The sequence below is a fragment of the Podarcis liolepis genome, assembly GCF_965112155.1.
Source record: "Podarcis liolepis genome assembly, chromosome: 5".
NCBI classification, from domain to species: Eukaryota; Metazoa; Chordata; class Lepidosauria; order Squamata; family Lacertidae; genus Podarcis; species Podarcis liolepis.
The window spans coordinates 5,555,834-5,574,135 of NC_139556.1; the positions used below are offsets into that span (position 1 = coordinate 5,555,834).

At 40.5% G+C, this 18,302-nt stretch overlaps 1 protein-coding gene across 5 annotated transcripts in view; it reads right to left on the minus strand.

Annotated features, from left to right (window-relative positions):
- The window catches only part of PCLO (piccolo presynaptic cytomatrix protein), a 243,460-nt gene that overhangs the window by 44,207 nt on the left and 180,951 nt on the right, over nt 1-18,302 (minus strand). For 4 of the 5 annotated variants that reach the window (XM_083503300.1, XM_083503299.1, XM_083503298.1 and 1 more), the window contains exons 11-16: nt 9,412-9,520; nt 8,493-8,560; nt 6,220-6,431; nt 3,916-3,966; nt 1,689-1,819; nt 16-42 (exon numbers count right to left, since the gene is read on the minus strand). In XM_083503300.1, the coding sequence (XP_083359426.1) occupies nt 16-42; nt 1,689-1,819; nt 3,916-3,966; nt 6,220-6,431; nt 8,493-8,560; nt 9,412-9,520 (598 nt within the window). The remainder of the gene's footprint in view (nt 1-15; nt 43-1,688; nt 1,820-3,915; nt 3,967-6,219; nt 6,432-8,492; nt 8,561-9,411; nt 9,521-18,302) is intronic. The other variant, XR_014526251.1, reaches the window with a different exon arrangement.

Below are 18,302 nucleotides of genomic sequence, written 5' to 3' on the forward strand. Positions count from 1 at the left end.
AATAATGTACTTTACCTTGCATTCTGGACTACCATGACTTGGCTGCAAGGCCCCAGGGCAACAATGTGTTGAAGAATGATGGGAACAAACAGGAAGCAGAAGAAGAGAGAACCAGGGGAGAGAAGATATTTAGAGCATTTTATGCAAACAAGAAATGATGGGTGTATATATTACGAGAAATAGAAACATTAACCACTCTAGGCAGTTTAACATGGAACAGTCATCAGAGATAGTTACTATCAGACTAGATGGTTCAGACATAAGGCTAAAGCATCATTGTAACATTAAATGGACAAGCAGGTACAATCCTTGGGCTCCCACTGTCCCTTTTCTCGTTCCTCTCTTTACACAAGAGTAGAGGAAGCTTAAAGCTTTAATTCCTGGTACAAATGGTAGATTCCAGTCATGTCTAAATATGGAGAACTGTAGGTTGTTCAAACCATGAAGAGTTTACAAACCATAATATTAAACCATGGTTTGATCCTAGTTTGGATTAACTAACTATGGTTGGACGAGCCACAATGCACCATATTAAGACATAATGGGAAGCTGTGGTTTCCTGAAAACCACAAACAGAAGATCTAAACTTCCTTAGCGTACTGCTTAAGCCCAAGGTTTATTCTTGCTCATCCTCATATGCTAAATCACAGTTTAACTTCATGTTTGAACGGGGCTGGTGAGTTCATTCAAATCATCTGGTAAAACATTTGTGCATTTCTTCAGCTAGGGTATAATCATTAGTGACAACTAAATATGGAAGATACATCTAACATAAAATTTCTGAAATATTTGTTATGTCTTTTCCTTCACAGTCCTGACTATATTTAAATGTTTCCCAGTTTTTCAGACATGTTCCCATGGGCTTCTCTAGGAGAAAATTAACATGCTTACATGTAAAAGGCCCAGGTTCTATCCCTTGCAACTCCAGGTAGTGTTATTTTTTAACATATTTCACCACCTGTAAATGAGTTTCAGAGTGAGTTCTTTCCTTTTCATTGATATGGATTTAAAGGGAGGTTTAGACCACATTCTGGTCCACTGAATGGGGTTAATCTCATAGGCTATGTTGTCCTCCCATTGTTTTTTGTAGGGGGTTTGTGGGATTTTGGAGTAGTATTTTGTATATTGCGGATACCATCCCTTTGCCGTGTCCCTTTGTTGTTAGGAGGAGGTTGTCAAGGGCCTAGTTGCTGCTGATTTTACTACTGGATTGTTTAAGAGGGCATGTAATTGGTGGTGTGTTAGTCAACTCCAGGTAGTGTTCATTTAATTATTTGACAAGATTTATATATGCCTTAATCAACAAAATTCTCTAAGGGTTGGGAGAGACTCCTGCCTGAAATCTTGGAGAGCTGCTGTTGTATACACAACACTTGAGTCAGACGGACCAATGGTCAGACTGAGCATAAGGCAGCTTTCTGAAAATATGAAATACTTTATTGTCACTTGTACAACTTGTATACAGTGAGATTACACTGTATACAAAAGATGAGCAAACTGTGGGTGAACAAGCTTTCCTAAAATACAATTTGCCCACCAGCCTTGTTGTAGTTTGCAGAGGGTGACAGTGAGGCCCACATGAAATGAGTGTTCAGATTAGTTGATAAGAAATGGATCTCTTGAAGGTCAACAATGGGAAACCTGTTGTGTTAACAGCAGTTAGTAGTTGAAATCACCCCTCCACTTACCCTCTTCCTGGTAGAAGATAAACTTTGACAAACGGGTCCGAATAGCCGTTGTTGTCACGGGGAACAAGGTTTCTTGCTTGAAGAATGTGAATTATCAAATTGCCAAGGTGCTTGTCATAGTTGATTTGAAGCTAAGCATAACATTGGTTGCCATTAATCATTTCCCAAATAATGTCATTTCAAAGTAATATCTATTACTACAGGTTACTTTTTAACATTCTCCAACACTAAAATTCAGTAATGCATCTTCATAGCTTTCCTAAATGAATCTCATAAGAAGTTTGTTTCAAGCAGATGATTTAATCTTCCTCTACAGAGAAAGAGAATAGAAGCATATTTCCCTGGAAAGTTTTTAAAGCAGACATTAATGTGTTTGCATGTGCAGCATTTTTTTTTTAAAGATCCTTGTAAAATCTTAGAATTTTCTGGTAAATGTAAGCATTTATCCATTTAAGGGCACTATGTTATATTGATCTATATTGTTTGTTCGTTTTTCTGTACTGAGAGTTTACCAAGCGGCTCTTTGAATCTCTAGAACTCCTAATCTTCTCTTCCTATATTTATTCTGCTTTCAAGAAGCTGAGAGTGGGGCAGAGATTTATTGGCGCTTAAGATACAGTAGTCATTTGCAAGTTGAAGGTTTTGTTTTTTTTAAGCACTCCTGAATCAGTTACCGTATTTTTTGCTCTATAAGACTCACTTTTTCCCTCCTAAAAAGTAAGGGGAAATGTGTGTGCGTCTTATGGAGCGAATGCAGGCTGTGCAGCTATCCCAGAAGCCAGAACAGCAAAAGGGATCGCTGCTTTCTCTGTGCAGCGATCCCTCTTGTTGTTCTGGCTTCTGAGATTCAGAATATTTTTTTCTTGTTTTCCTCCTCCAAAAACTAGGTGCGTCTTATGGTCTGGTGCGTCTTATAGAGCGAAAAATATGGTGATTATATTTATATACCTCTTTGCACAGCTAAACACAGGTCCATAGTGATTTACAGGACAATAGAATACAGAAATGCAATGTGCACGCCCTGTGGGTTTTCTGACTTTGCTTCCTTTGACCAGCAAATTCCCCTGCCGTATCACAAACTGCTTTGGGACACCCCCTCTGTGCTCAAGGTGGTTTGCAGTCTGGTATTGGAGGGGGGCTGGTCTACAGCAGGAAGTAGTTGTTCAGTTATTTGGATCCCAGCCCCTAAAAACAATTGACCTGCTCCCATTGTAAATGCTTATAGCAAAATAACTATTGATTTGAACAAAAGAAGAAGAATGCAACTATATCACTGGAAACAGGAAGAACAGGAGTTGTTTTGAGAGTGTCTCTTCTGTGAAGGAAGGCTCCTTCTGATTGTGGAAGGGGCTGAGATCCAGTGGGCACACTTCAATTTCCCCTGTAATCCTCCCCACCACCTCCCACACTGTCCTGGAGCAACGTTGCTGGACGCACTGGGAGCTGTAGGAATAAGGAAGAGTCCCACAAGCGGAGTTCTGCTCACAGAACTCTGGATCAAAACCAGCAGGTGTCTATTCTTTTTCCATAACCCAACTATGGGTTGTACACAAGAGTGTTGCAGGTGATGGAAAGGAATCAGGAAGGAAGGAATTTTAGGGTGATTTGTCCTTTCCCCACAGCAGAGCTGCCCAGAGCTGCAAGAAGGGATATCCCTGGACATCGATTCCCTCCCCTTTTTGTGGGTAGAAGTCTTACTGTCAGCTGAGCAATGCCATTGTATACAACCAGTGCTTTTTTCTAAAAAAAATGTTTAGGGGTGCTCTCATTTTGACTCAAGAAAATCACCATTTTATATTTCAAATAAGGAAAAATAAATACAGTAAATGGACAAAAGTACAAAGATTCACAAAATGTTTAGGGGTATGTGTACCCCTGCGTACCCCCAGAAAAAAGCACTGTATACAACCCTACACTTTTAGTTTTGTATCATGGCACAGGAATAATGGAATTCCCGTCTGGAACATCCATACAGGAATTTGCATAAATGTGCCCTGTGCAGTTCCTCAAATTAAAATGGAATTCATAGCTCTTCCCTTCCTCAAGAAGCAGCAACTGGATTAATATTAGTCATCAGCATTTGCATTCCACACAACTGATTTTTTAAAATCTATTTTTAGAATTGATTTACAATTTGTGCAATGTTGGCAGTCTAAGAATCAAACAATGAAAATTCTGTTCTATTATCCATTTATAGCATCCATAAATTCTAATATTAGATTGTTACCTGAATTTCTCCAGTAATTGGATGGGAACCAGACTTTGTACCTTCCGTGGGCTGCCATATTCAAAGAAAGAAGCACAGAAACACAGTTGTAAATCATTTCATTTTTAAATAGTATTTCTTGCTATGAATATTTATAGCATTATGATCATCTTTCCTACCATTCTTATACCTACATGATTAAGACTACTGACTTTGGTGGTACAAAAATTATAACTGAAATGAAATTGACCACACAAGTTTGGAATGTGACACTTTACATGAGAATTTGACTTCTGTGGGCAAATGACATCACTGAAATGACACATGTCAAGATCAAAACAAACCCTAAATGTTAATACTGCTTAATCTCATATATAAAATAACCAGGCAGGAAGTTACTTTGCATACACTGAAGAGCTTGGGGAGGCTAAACAGGATTTTTTTACTTTCCTCCTCATGTAATATCACAAAACACTTTTGAACAGTCCTTCAGATTCAATGCAGAGAGTGTATGATTCTTTGAACCAAACTGAAGAAATGAGTTGTTTCCAGACAACACTTAGAAGCATCATTGACTACAAAGTTTATAGAGTTTGCATAGCAGGGCATAAAAAGGCAGATGGATTTATGCCCAGGCCTTTCATGTTATCATAACTTTGCCCATTCCAAACAGATTTTCAGTTGGTTCAAACTGTCCAAAAAGAGTTTCTGTCATAAAGGTACCTGTGGTCTTCTTTCGTGTAACAAATCCCAATAACTTCTGGCTCGGACATCTCATTAGCAGATCATTTGATTTCATCAACATAACGTGCAATCATTGTCATTTGTTCAACAAGACTAACACCAGGTGTGCAATTCAGAATAACCGAGTAGTATTTGGCTAAGTTTGCCCTAGCTAAAAGTTTCTTCTTTATAGCACCTACTAGAAGCTGTATCAGCTAATTTTGGATATCCTTTCCTAGGTAGTAAACCATTTTTTTCTTGATCTTTAGCTCTACACCAATGTTCACTCATGATAGGATCAAAAAGGGCTAGATATTCTACAAACTTCAAAAAGAAGAAGTCATTGTCAGCACTGTACAGTTTTTTTAGTTATACCATGGAAACCCAAATTTTGCATGCCAAGAACTCTGACCTAAGCAACCAAGTGTTCCAATATTTGTCACCAAAACTCTTGCCTAATTTCTGCTGGTAAATATCATCAAATGTTTTTCCTTTAGATAAGCACAACTCAAGTGGAAAAGAGCAACTAATTACTCTCAAAGGACATTTAAAATTAGACAACATGATTATCCATCAAATGATAAAAGAATAAGCAGGCTAGCACGGGGTGTCGTCAGTATATTGCACCAAAAGGTCAACTCCTTTCTGTGCTGTGTAATTTGCTTTCTTTTGTTCAGTTCTTTAGACATTGAAGCTTTGCCAAAGTAATCTTCCAGGACTCGCCAGAGGTGGCTGTCATGATGGCAAGCTTCTCTGCTAAGAACTGCTTTTTTGTTGTTGTAGAACTAAAGTAAAGGTAACTTAACCTGGATGGTTAAGTTCAGTCAAAGGTGACTATGGGGTTGTGGCGCTCATCTCGCTTCAGGCCAAGGGGGCCAGGGTTTGTCCATAGACAGCTTTCCAGGGCCAGCATGACTAAACCACTTCTGGTGCAAGGAGGACCTTGACGAGTGCCAAAGTGCATGGAAATGTCGTTTACCTTCCCACCGCAGTGGTAACTATTTATCTACTTGCACTGGTGTGCTTTTGAACTGCTAGGCTGTAGAACTATGGTAAGAGAACAGAATTTTAAAGCAAGAGGAAATCTAAATGAAACCACACCCAAGAGTTTTCTGCAGCAGACACAGGAATGCATCAAATGCTGCACATGCAGTCCTCTGAATCCCACTGAAGGCCTCTTCATCTACTTGAAGTACAATCAATAGGAAACACAACCCTCAGAAAGTTTTTGAGTACTTCAATGTGAACTCTGAATAAATTTGGTGGGTCAAAGTGACAGCCCTGTTGTGATACTCAAAATCGAAATCACAAGGAAACCCCAAACAGGCCCTATTAGTGATGACAGTGAGAAGAGATGCTAGCTCAGTCAAAGCATTACACGGGTCTTAACTGAACATGTCAAAATGCTTCCGTTGCCATTCCAGACTGCTAGTGCCCCCGAGCTGCTCAGAACGCAGCCAGAGTGAAGTAGCCCCAGTACCCCTGTTGCTAACATGGGAACACTGGAATCTCTTCTTTAAGCTTCTTATGGTCTCGATATGAAAATGCATATATCCACCTCTGCATTCATACACAAAAAAGCCAAAACAAACGAATTCATACCTTGCTACTGTGCCGTTTCTTGCTGACTGAAGGAGAACCAGGCTGACCAGGGCTAGGAACAGAACTCGAGTTGGCTGACGTAGTCCCAGAATGAGCATGGGAGCTCTTTTCCATTGCGGAGGAGGCCATCAAGGGAGCCTGTTGCAGGGAAACCTTTTGCAGCTCTGCAGCCAGTTGCTTTGGGTCCACCCCGGGCGACTTTGTTTTATCCACTGCAAGCAAATGTTTTTGTATTCATTTCTGCAACTCTCCCAGCTTGGGATGGAAGAATGGCAATTCATGCTAGTAAACTTCCCCCGTTATTAGAGCACAAAGGGGAAGAAAACAGCTAACCAAGTAACAAAACCTTGGACAATAAACCAAATTGTGAAACTTTATAATCTCAGCCAGCTTTTCAACTAAGTCAGCATGTGTATGTGTTGTGGAGGGAACTTACTCACTGTCCTGAACCTTTAGCTTTTCAAAACATAAGTCTCTAGTTCTTTGACTCATGATGTATATAAAAACGGGAAAATCGTATTGGACTTCAGTGTTTGGTAAGAAGTAGACCTTCTCCTGTCTGCGAGCCAATGAGTGCAAAGGCACCGGGGCAACGGACAAAGTACTTTGGCATTTTTAAAATCACAATTAAGTTTTATTTTGTAAGACTGGGTCAAAAGAACTGCAATAAAGAATAGCCAATAAAAATGTATTTAGAAAATAGGGGAAAAAAGATTTCTTAAAGAACTGCAGGGAGAATTTGGCTTGTGCACCAGGCTTCCCTTCCTTCTTCATTATGCACTCTCCTGCGCCTTTTGAAAAGTCAGTCCTAAGTGTTGGATATGTCTCATGGGGCTGCAGCTGTGGGCAGTGAAATCAGCACATCTCCTTTGTGAATGTGGAAGCTCCCTTATGCTGAGTCAGATAACTGGTCCATCTAGCTCAGACCTGTCAACACTCTTGTAATTGGCTGTGGCTTCCCAGACCTATCCAGAGACACCAGAAATGAATGTAGGGACTCTGTACATTAACAGCATCATTTGGATTAATATTCTTATTAAAGGTAAAGGTACCCCTGCCCGTACAGGGCAGTCGTGTCCGACTCTAGGGTTGTGTGCCCATCTCACTTAAGAGGCCGGGGGCCAGCGCTGTCCGGAGACACTTCCGGGTCACGTGGCCAGTGTGACGAAGCTGCTCTGGCGAGCCAGCACCAGAGCAGCACACGGAAACTCCATTTACCTTCCCGCTATAAAGCGGTACCTATTTATCTACTTGCACTTAGGGGTGCTTTTGAACTGCTAGGTTGGCAGGCGCTGGGACCGAAAGACGGGAGCTCACCCCACCGCGGGGATTCAAACCGCCAACCATGCGATCGGCCAGCCCTAGGCACTGAGGTTTTACCCACAGCGCCACCCGCGTCCCAGTATTCTTATTACTGGTTTATTAATCAACAAATGCATTTAAAACAAGACTAAAACCATATGAAGTAGACTTGTGGAAAAGAGAGCATGTGCTCCACCACTGTATTGTGGACATTCCATGTTCATTGGGGCTCTTTAGAGTCAAAGCATTACACAACTGTAATAGACTGAATAATCTCAAGCAGTTTACTGATAGCAAAGGGTTTGCCAGTTCATACTGACATGCGATGCCCTTTCCCGCTTCCCCGCCCACCTCCTGAACCTTTCAGCACAAGCATTTTAGCTATGGATCTGCAAATCAGTTTCTTTCCCTTAAACCTGAGGATATTTGCATTTATTACAGTAAGAAGCATAACCCCCAAAGGGCTAGAAGGTCTCTAGCCCATTTTTTTGGTGTGATTTCTTGTGGGACATAATGATGACCAACTGTATGAGGGTCCCTTACTCCCCCACCCCCAATTCTCTATATTAAGCTCAAATACTCAAATTGAAGACCGTCAGTTCTGATGTTTGCTCTAAAACCATTTGTTTGCCCATGTATCAAATGTATCAAAGGTTTAGTGAAATGAAATGGAAAAATATCAACACAGCCAATTTCAATTATCCAAAGAGCAATTTGTCATATCACTCCCAAACCAGAGCTGAAAAAAGTTTTAAAAGTCGGTGCTGGTTGTGCTATCTTCGTATCAGCACCAGCAAACAAATAGTCCATTCTCTGCATATTTGACCAAAGTTGTCATCCACTGAGAAGAAATGGGACATATTTGCTTCCATTTTTGCTGCATATTCAAAGGTACTTGGCCGTGTGTTCTAAATGTACCAGAATCACAATTGGTGGCCTGTGTCACTGAAAAGCAAATTGTTTTTACCTACCAGTCTTTCCTGGCTCAAGCAAATCCAGATGTTGTGGATTCTCGGCATCTGACATCATGTTGAGATCCCTAAAGGAAGCCATAAGAAGCCTGAGACAAAAGGAACCCTTGGCCCACCCTCACTGCGGTATTAGAGTAGATAAATGAGACATGGATTATGGCAGAAAGCAGCTCCCAAGCATGACCCCTTTTTTGGCTGATACGTGTTTGTGACGCTATTCAATTGGAAGAGCTGAGAAAAATGGCAGTTCTGGGGTGGATTTTTAAATGGAATAAATGCAGGTTTACACTGAAATACAACCACTTTCCACAATGTTCAGATGAGCTAGATGTATCATTTATTTACCTAACATTGTCACAACACTTTCACTCACAATGAGCTTTGAAACCAGCTATGTTTCATCTCCACAGCGGTCCTGTGCATTATTCCTCCTTTCTTGCACTCATTAGGCCTGAATCATAGCAACTTACTATGACGGTACTGAAATTTGAATGCAGAATCCCCTTGTTTTATGCAGCACAAGCTCCCACTGCGCTTCCAGCAAAGGATTATTTGGCTTCACCCTTACATTTAACCACTCACCCAAACTCATTTTGATTAACCTTTTCCAATCACAGAGAGAAATTCAACACACAGCCCCCCCAGAAGACATCAAAGGGAGTCAACTGACCTGTTAACATCCATGGAAACTTGGCCATAAATTTCAATAGGCTGTGGATGGTACCTGAAAGTCTATATTTACTCTTCAGTTTATAGTAAGGAACAAAGAAATTCTCCTCTAATATGTGCACCAAGCTTCTTTCCTTTTTAGATATAAACGGTGCACAAAGTGTTTCACGGGTTCCACCTTAACAATTGTGAATAGAAAAGCCATGAAAAGCCAAAAATAATGGAAACAGAAAGATGAGGAAAAACTCACAGTCTTACACATATTTCTGCTTCCCCACTCTGCTGACTGATGATACTCTGGACTTCTTCATAGGTTTTGGCCGTCAAGGGAATGCCATTCCATTCCAGGACCTGCATCCCTGGGGGGCAGAACAGGGTGAAACACAGTTATGCCACGGTCTGGATTATAGCCAGTATCTTGAACATATATAAAGCGAAAGGTCCAAATAGCAGTTCAGTGTAAGTCAGTTTCAATGGGTCTTTGAAACTTAACAAAACTTCAAAGCCTTTCCACTGCACACTGATAAAAGAACAGAAAGCAAAACCCAAGACCAACATGTCAAATTACCTGTGTAGGTTAACATAGAATCAGTGGCGTAGCGTGGGGGGGTGCAGGGGGGGCCCGGCCGCACCGGGCGCAACATCGGGGGGGGGGCGCACTCGCAGCTCTCTGCCCCTACTAAAATTCATGGGTTAGGGGGTGCAAATTACTTGCCTTGCCCCGGGTGCTGACAACCCACGCTACGCCACTGCATAGAATGATCCAATGGGAAAACCATGGAGCATTTGTACCTGAACAAACAAATTGAACGGGAAAGAGAGGAGAGAGGAAACTGGGAGATGGAAGCTGGCATTCTTTAAGCTGCATTCTTGACATGCCCTCCTTGGGAAGAACTCGTTGAATGTAGAAAATTAGAATGTCATGGATAAAAAGAATAATCAGCTTAGCCTTCTCCCCAGTATGTTTTAAGGATTACAGCTAGATAATGAATGTGACAGACCCTCTAAGTGTCCCTATATTCCAGGGACATCCCTGATTTAGGGAAGCTATCCCAGTTCCTGATTTGATCCCGGAATGTCCCACTTTTCCTTAGGATGTCCCTATTTTCACTGGAGAAATGTTGGAGGGTATGGAGTTATCCGACCCCAGAGCCATCTGAAGGCAACCCCATATAGGGAAGATTTTTTTTAAAAAAAAGAAAATGTTTAATGTTTTATTATGTTTTTATATATGTCGGAAGCTGCCCAGAGTAGCTGGGACAACCCAGTAAGATGTGTGGGGTTTAAATAGTAAAATTATCTTTATAATAATAATAATTTATTATTTATACCCCACCCACCTGGCTGGGCCTCCCCAGCCACTCTGGGTGCCTTCCAACAAAATATTAAAATACAGTAATGCATCAAACATGAAAAACTTCCCTAAACAGGGGTGCCTTCAGATGTCTTCTCAAAGTCTGGTAGTTGTTGTTCTCTTTGACATCTAGTGGGAGGGCGTTCCACAGGGCAGGAATGGGACGTCTCTATTTTCATCAGAGAAATGTTGGAGAGTATGATGTGAACTGCTTTGAACACTTGAAAGTGCTATACACATTTATATCATTGTTCTTTGAAAAACTGCACTAAGGAATTGGACTGCCTTATCTTATTCTTTGGACTTTGCCACAATGATTGGCCACCTATGCCCAATTTCTGTATTACAGAGTTGGAAGTATCAGGCCATTTTGTTTTGGAAGGCATTTTCAGTACCAAACCTCACCAAGACTATTTTTTATAACTAAATAAGACAATTTGCTTGGCTTTAGAAACACATCAGAAACTATGGTTTTAATGGAGAACTATCCCTGCTTGAACAGTTATTTACCAGCATGAGTCAAAGAATAGAAGCCTTGAGGCTACAAATGTAAAATGTCCTTTACAGGCCAATTTATACAGTAATAATAATCCTACAGTTCCAGTTTATCTCATGGGGCTTGTGCAGGAGAACTTTCCTGGTGAACTAGCTAATCAAAGTCAACATGCAAAACAACACCCCACTGCATTTACACAGCACAAAAGTGACATTTCCTTGATCTGGTTCCACTTACATGGACAAAACAGAATCATTTAATGGATCCCATGTTTATTTTGAGACCTGTGCACATGATAAATGGGAGAACAAAAATAAAATTATGTGATAAATTCTTAATAAGAAAATAAATGGAAAAAGCAGAATATTGTTTGAGGAAGACCCAGGGAAAGCAAAATTGTGTACAAAATAAATTTAAAAATGAACTAATGAAAATGTTTGGCTGATATTCCCATATCTCCAACATACTGAGTTTTTAGGGTAATAAATCAAGTCAAATATTTAACACCACTCACACAGCAATGAACTTACAAAAAAAAGAAAAAAAAAGAAACAGTGGCTATGTGCGGAGTTAGTAAAGTACATTTAGATACAGAGGTGTCTTTTATAACTGAGCCTGTGCTTTCCTAAAATTAATTCTCTTAAAAGTCTTACTCAGATTTATAATATTGCTGAAGGCTGGAGACAATCGCTGCCATGTTTATATACTGATTTGCAAGAGCTGATATACTTGGGGTACACAGGAGAAACCCAGAATAGCTATTTTAGCCAGATAGAAAGGCCCCTCTCCACTTCTCTCATCATTACCATCTGAAATGGTGTCATTAGAAATTTAAGATAGCAAGTCAGGGCGTGGACCTGTGAAACACATGGTGTCCCACTGAAATCAATAGACTTAAAAGGGTTTAACTTTGTCCGGCGTGTGCCTCATGTGCGTTTCTTTGCCCCAGGTTTTCTTTAGCTCTGGAGCTTTTTGATAGTTTAAAATAAACCAATGGAAGTCAAGGTGTTAATGTTATTTTTGGCTACTTCTTGAGCATGAATCACGCAGGAGCTCATTATTGCTGCAGACACCTTAACTTCCTCTCTAATTCATCATTTGTGTCCGCGGTGAACATTTTCCATTATTGCAACAATTAATGTACTTGTTAAGATGGACAATCTGTTCCCTGTAATAAAAATTGCCTGCTTGGATCAGACCCTGCCTCGTGGACATTTTGTGCTGCATCAGACTGAAAGAATTGGAAAATTAGACAGCTGGGGGGAAGGATTCAAAGGTAACAGCCCCCATTAGGATCGCATACCCCCAAAGGTCCCTAATAGAAGGCTACCGTGGGCCTTGACACTGGGAACATGAGCAAACAAGACCCAGAAGGAGAGCTGTTACCCAATTAAAGAAATCTTGGTCTAGTCATCGTTGTGTGTTTTAATCAACTGGTTCATTAAATCTGCATGCATTAGCATTGCAATAAAAACAGTAGGAATGTAGGAAGCTGCCTAACACTGGGTCTAGTATTAGTATCATTCATCCAGCCCGGCATTGTCTCTATGGACTGGCAGCGGTTTTCCAGGTCCTTGGGTCAAAATCTTCTGCACCACCTGCTCCCTCACCCTTTCAACTGGAAGTGTCAGGAACCGGACAAAAGCTCCCTGAGGTGTGCATGGACAGAAATGGAGCCCAAACCAAGAAATGAGAAGGAGATACCATTGTGAATCTTCAGGTTTGCAGAAGTACAATGTAAATCACAGAGTACTGAATGGCAGTTGGCAGAAAATAATTCAACCCTTGGAAGGGGTCCAATGCGAGCTCCTTATAGCTTGCGGAAAGTGTGGGAAACTGCTTCCACAAACTGCTTCTCTACCCACACCTCTCACTATGCTCGTGTTTGTATGCATTAAGTTACCTAGAGGTGCTAGAAATGATTTGTAAATTCTGATAGATATGCCACAAATTCCCTTTAGTGAAAATCCAGGATATTAATGCTTTTTTGTGGTTTTTTAAAATATATATATATAGATATACTAGAAATCAACACTTTAGCATTGGATATGCAAGCTCATATTTGGGGCAGGTCTTTCCTATGTCCTCCTGAGCCTAGTTTCAGATCATAATATGCAAACATATCACCCAATAGAGATTCAACGCCCTTTGCAATCTTCAACGTGAAGCCAAGTGCAGATCATAATTTTCACCTGTGTCCCCCAATGGAGCATTTACTTCTTACATATTTGTTCATCAAAACTTTCAGAGTTTTTAAATTGAGCGATACTTACGTACGTGCTCAGATTGCACATCCAGTTACTTATGAAACAGCAATACACACATATGGAATAATAATGTAGAGCTGCACGGAAATACAAGCCAATGCATGAAGAACCACAACAAACATGGGGGTAACTAGTGGAAATCAAGGGACAGATCACAACCATCTCTAATTCCATGGACGTGTTATTGATGTTTAGTTTGCAAACTGAACCTTTATAGGCTATATCATGAAAGCATGACAAGCTGCTCGCTAGCAATCTAGGCCACTTTTCTACCCTTAAATGCTTTTTTCACACTTCCTTTCACACACTATACTGATGTTATTTAAAGCAGAGTCAACAAAATTCAGCATTTACAGTCAGCATTCTCAGTTTTGCACCAAAACGAAACCATAGCCACAGCAGGTTTTTCATTAAGTAAGGAACTGATAAACACATATGAAAACAAAATGTGAATTACTGTAAGCAAATCAGTTTTTCAGTTGCCTGCCATAATATGGGAAAAGAAAAGACCAGGCCAGAAGATCCTTGGCCTTCAAAAGATTACATTTCCCAGGGCTTCCTGGGAAGAGAGACTAAATATGAAACCCATTTAGGTTTGGGGATGTGAATATGCCCAATCAGGGGTCAATAAGATGCCCCTGAGAAGCTTATAAAAAGGGTGCAATGCATAAATTCATCAGATATTTGTTTCCACAGCATGTGATAATCCAGGGGTGAGGAACCTTTCTGGATTTCACAGGATAATTTTATATCTTCCCACTAGCCCCAAGGGCATACTTTGACAGATAGGCAGGACCACTCACCTGCCAGTCATCTGATGTCATAACAATGGCTGGTGATTGCTTTCATCTATCCAGAATTAACCTTTAGGGTCTTTCCCAGGCCACTGGAATAACTTAGGCTGCACAGCACTGACATTTTGAACTTCTAGACTGGTAGAAATCAAGGGCCACTGAGAATACTCATTTCAGATCTAATGAACATCTCCTTAGGAAAAAGTTGTAGTATTTTAATCAGGAGCCTCATAAATCCAGAGTTCTCTGTAGCTGTTTCAACATCTATTTTATTCAAGTGGCGACCTGCTGTTCCTTGGGCATATCACCATAAAGCTCTCTGCAGAAATAATTTTGTTGTTCCTTGGAGTACTTCTGAGTTATAATCAGAATATAAAATAAGAATTAATTATTATTCTCTTGGGGAATCTCTATCACCACTCCAATTCATTTCCTCCTTTTAAAAAACTTTAAGCATCTCCTACCTACCGTTATAAGGGGGGAAAAGTAAGTCATTTATTTTAAAATTGCACAAGACAACTAATATCAGGCCCTATTTAAAGAAGATGAGACTCTGGTATTTGACATAGATGTCTTGAAGCAATATGAAAATGCAAAGCAGTTGTTGATTTATGAAAAAATTGACAGTGTTGAGGCAGCTGATGCAAAAGATTGCTGTTCTTGTCTTTTGGGTAATGGCAGTTTATTTTCCTCAGATTCTCTTTGCCCAGCCCACCCTCCCACTAAAACTTTCCCATCTTTCTGAATAAGTGCCTAGGATGCTTTCTCCTTTATTTTCACAGAAGCTGTGGTCCGGTTCAATGATAAAAAAGGTTCTGCTCATCCCCATTAGGACAGCTATAAGATGTTACAGGATTTCATAGAATCATAGAATCATAGAGTTGGAAGAGACCCCAAGGGCCATTGAGTCCAACCCCCTGCCAAGCAGGAAACACCATCAGAGCACTCCTGACATATGGTTGTCAAGCCTCTGCTTAAAGACCTCCAAAGTAGGAGACTCCACCACACTCCTTGGCAGCAAATTCCACTATCAAACAGCTCTTACTGTCAGGAAGTTCTTCCTAATGTTTAGGTGGAATCTTCTTTCTTGTAGTTTGGATCCATTGCTCCGTGTACGCTTGTCTGGAGCAGTAGAAAACAACCTTTCTCCCTCCTCTATGTGACATCCTTTTATATATTTGAACATGGCTATCATATCACCCCTTAACCTCCTCTGCTCCAGGCTAAACATGCCCAGCTCCCTTAGCCGTTCCTCATAAGGCATCGTTTCCAGGCCTTTGACCATTTTGGTTGCCCTCCTCTGGACATGTTCCAGTTTGTCAGTGTCTTTCTTGAATTGTGGTGCCCAGAACTGGACACAGTACTCCAGGTGAGGTCTGACCAGAGCAGAATACAGTGGCACTATTACTTCCCTTGATCTAGATGCTATACTTCTATTGATGCAGCCCAGAATTGCATTGGCTTTTTTAGCTGCTGCATCACACTGTTGGCTCATGTTAAGTTTGTGGTCAACCAAGACTCCTAGATCCTTTTCACATGTACTGCTCTCAAGCCAGGTGTCACCCATCTTGTATTTGTGCCTCTCATTTTTTCCCCCCAAGTGCAATACTTTACATTTCTCCCTGTTAAAATTCATCTTGTTTGTTTTTGCCCAGTTCTCTAATCTGTCAAGGTCGTTTTGAAGTGTGATCCTGTCCTCTCGGGTGTTAGCCACCCCTCCCAGTTTGGTGTCATCTGCAAATTTGATCAGGATGAAATGGAAAGAGTGAAATGGAAGAGTGGGGATTGTGGGATAACCAACATGCTCAAGTCTGAGTAACGCATGAAGGGGTTAATGCCATAGAGTAAGCTGTCCTGCCAGGCTTAGCTAGGTCACTGCCCCTCACCTTGAGAGGAAGGTAACCAAGACTTTTGTTCATTCTCTGTCTACCTGAGAAGCTCAGTGTGTAAAGAGGTCTGAGCTGGTTGCTCTAAGTTCTGACCACATGACTTTAACAAGCCTCTTTTGAGTTCCTATTCCAACATCTTAGGAGCATTCACCACTGTGGCTAACCCAAGTTTTAGTGCCTGCACAACTTTTTCTGAATGCTGTATCAAAAAGCACATGAACTTGACCTTTGGAGAGAGTAAAGTAAACCATTTTTAACATACCAAATGTGTGGTTTTTTTCTATGCTAAGGGAAGAGGGAAGTTTTGGAACTGAAAACGAAGTCAGTTTTAGATAATAGCACACATCTCAATCATCCGGTGAGTTGCTATACTTAGAAAATATGATGCAGCTTTCCCACAAGCGTCTTGATTTATTTCCTCCATCGGCTTCAGATATACTTTATCTAATTCTTAGGAACTAATTTTCCTTACCAAAACCGCAGCAGAGATAACAATAGGATCCATAATAGGGAACAGCTGAAGGCATTAAATAAAAATTTGCTTTTAATCTGGAATTTAACATATTTGTTAATACATTGATTTACATAAGCTGTTAATTTCATAGTATTCTTTCATGGCTTTTTATAACAGAAAACTTCCCATTTTCTAGTTCCATCTGTTGGGTACTAGCCTTTTAGAAAGAGAAGAATTATTGTATCAGCACAGGCATGACTCTCCATCCTCTACAACGAAACTTTTATATGCTCCCAAGAAGACTGCAGGGAGATCTCCCATTAATATCCATAGACTTAAGTGCCTTTAAATAACCTTTGAGATGTAAAATATGGATAAAATGGATTGAGAAAGCCTTCAGAAATAATGAAGAATAACTCTTTCACAAGTTCCAGTCCATCAGAGGAGGACAGAAGCATACCACCCAACAGTCCCGCTTTGAGTGGGACATCCCGGTTTCACAAAAGTCACCCTGCCTTCTGTTTGAAATCCTGGATGCCCCTCTTCTGCCGCCTTGCCTCCTTCTCTTCCTCCGCCATGGCCCGCCATTCACCACAACAGTGGCATGAAATGGTTGTTTGGATGCAGTGAAATCCTGTACATAAACATGTCCCACTGCGACAAACGGGCTTTACTCCCATGCACGTGTAAAATGTGCAAAAGATTGCAGTGCCAGCCTCATAAATATCATTTATTTAATTATGGAAGAGGAAGTTGGCACACGAGTCCCTAAACGCCTCTTTTAAACATAAACATATTCCGTTGCAGTGTCAGGAATTTTCCTCTTTGGCAAGGTTGATGATGCTGCTGATCACATTAAAGCAGTAGTATTGATCATTTTAGGCTGTCAAAAAGAAAATGGTTATTAATAGGTAAAAAATTAATGTTATAATATTTAAAAATTGAAGATTAAGATGAATGAAGAGGGGAGGGATTTCCTGAATTAACAATTTGAACTGGAATACAGAAAAGGAAGGCGTGAGGAGGTCCGGGAAATAAGCAAATGAAAAATATGTGATGGAAAGACTGAATTGTTTTTTAACTATTTTTATTTTGTATTTTTATTTTGTATTTTTATTTTTTATTTTTTTTTGAAAATCTTAATAAATATCTTATAAAAAACAACAACAAAAAGACAAAGATATAATTTCTGATTCATATGAAATTATTTGTTCCCCATTAGGATTCCATTTGTTGTGAGGAATAAGTCACATAACAGCCTGCCTATGTGTTTTCCATACCATGGACAGAAGCTCCAAGAGATGAAAAATCCCTAAAATCACGGCCTGTTGTGGCTGCTTAGTCTGCTGCTCTCCATTCTTATGCTAGTTCTTTAAACAAAAGAGCCCTCCAAACAGAGGGCTGCTTCATACAGAGGACTATTATCTAACAGCCCTTCAAAGGGAGGACTGTCATCTGAAACATAGGACACATTGTCTGCAAGACAGAGGGCTTGTCCACACCTACCTTTCCTCTAATCTTTCCAGGCACTTCAAAGCTCCATGTCTGAGTGCCCTTTTTGTTGCTTTGGAGCTTTCCCTGCGAAAAACTGCTCTTCAAAGCTCAATCGGAGCAAATGGCATTCTGTGGAAAACCTGAATTGTTGTTTGCTCTGAGTGAGCCCTAAAGAGTGGGCTTTCGCAGGAAAGCTCTGGGGCAATATATAAATAAGCAAATAAAGCAAAAACCTGCTTGGACACAGAGTTTTAAGTGTGGACCTGAGCCTTGAAAGAGTAGGAGAAAAGGTAAATGAAGATGAGCCCAAACTGGATATGAAAAGTTGCTCCTCTCCCCTCTTCTTGGAAACTCTGGAGAGAATAGGCCAGGTCCAAGTGTGCCCAGTTTAAC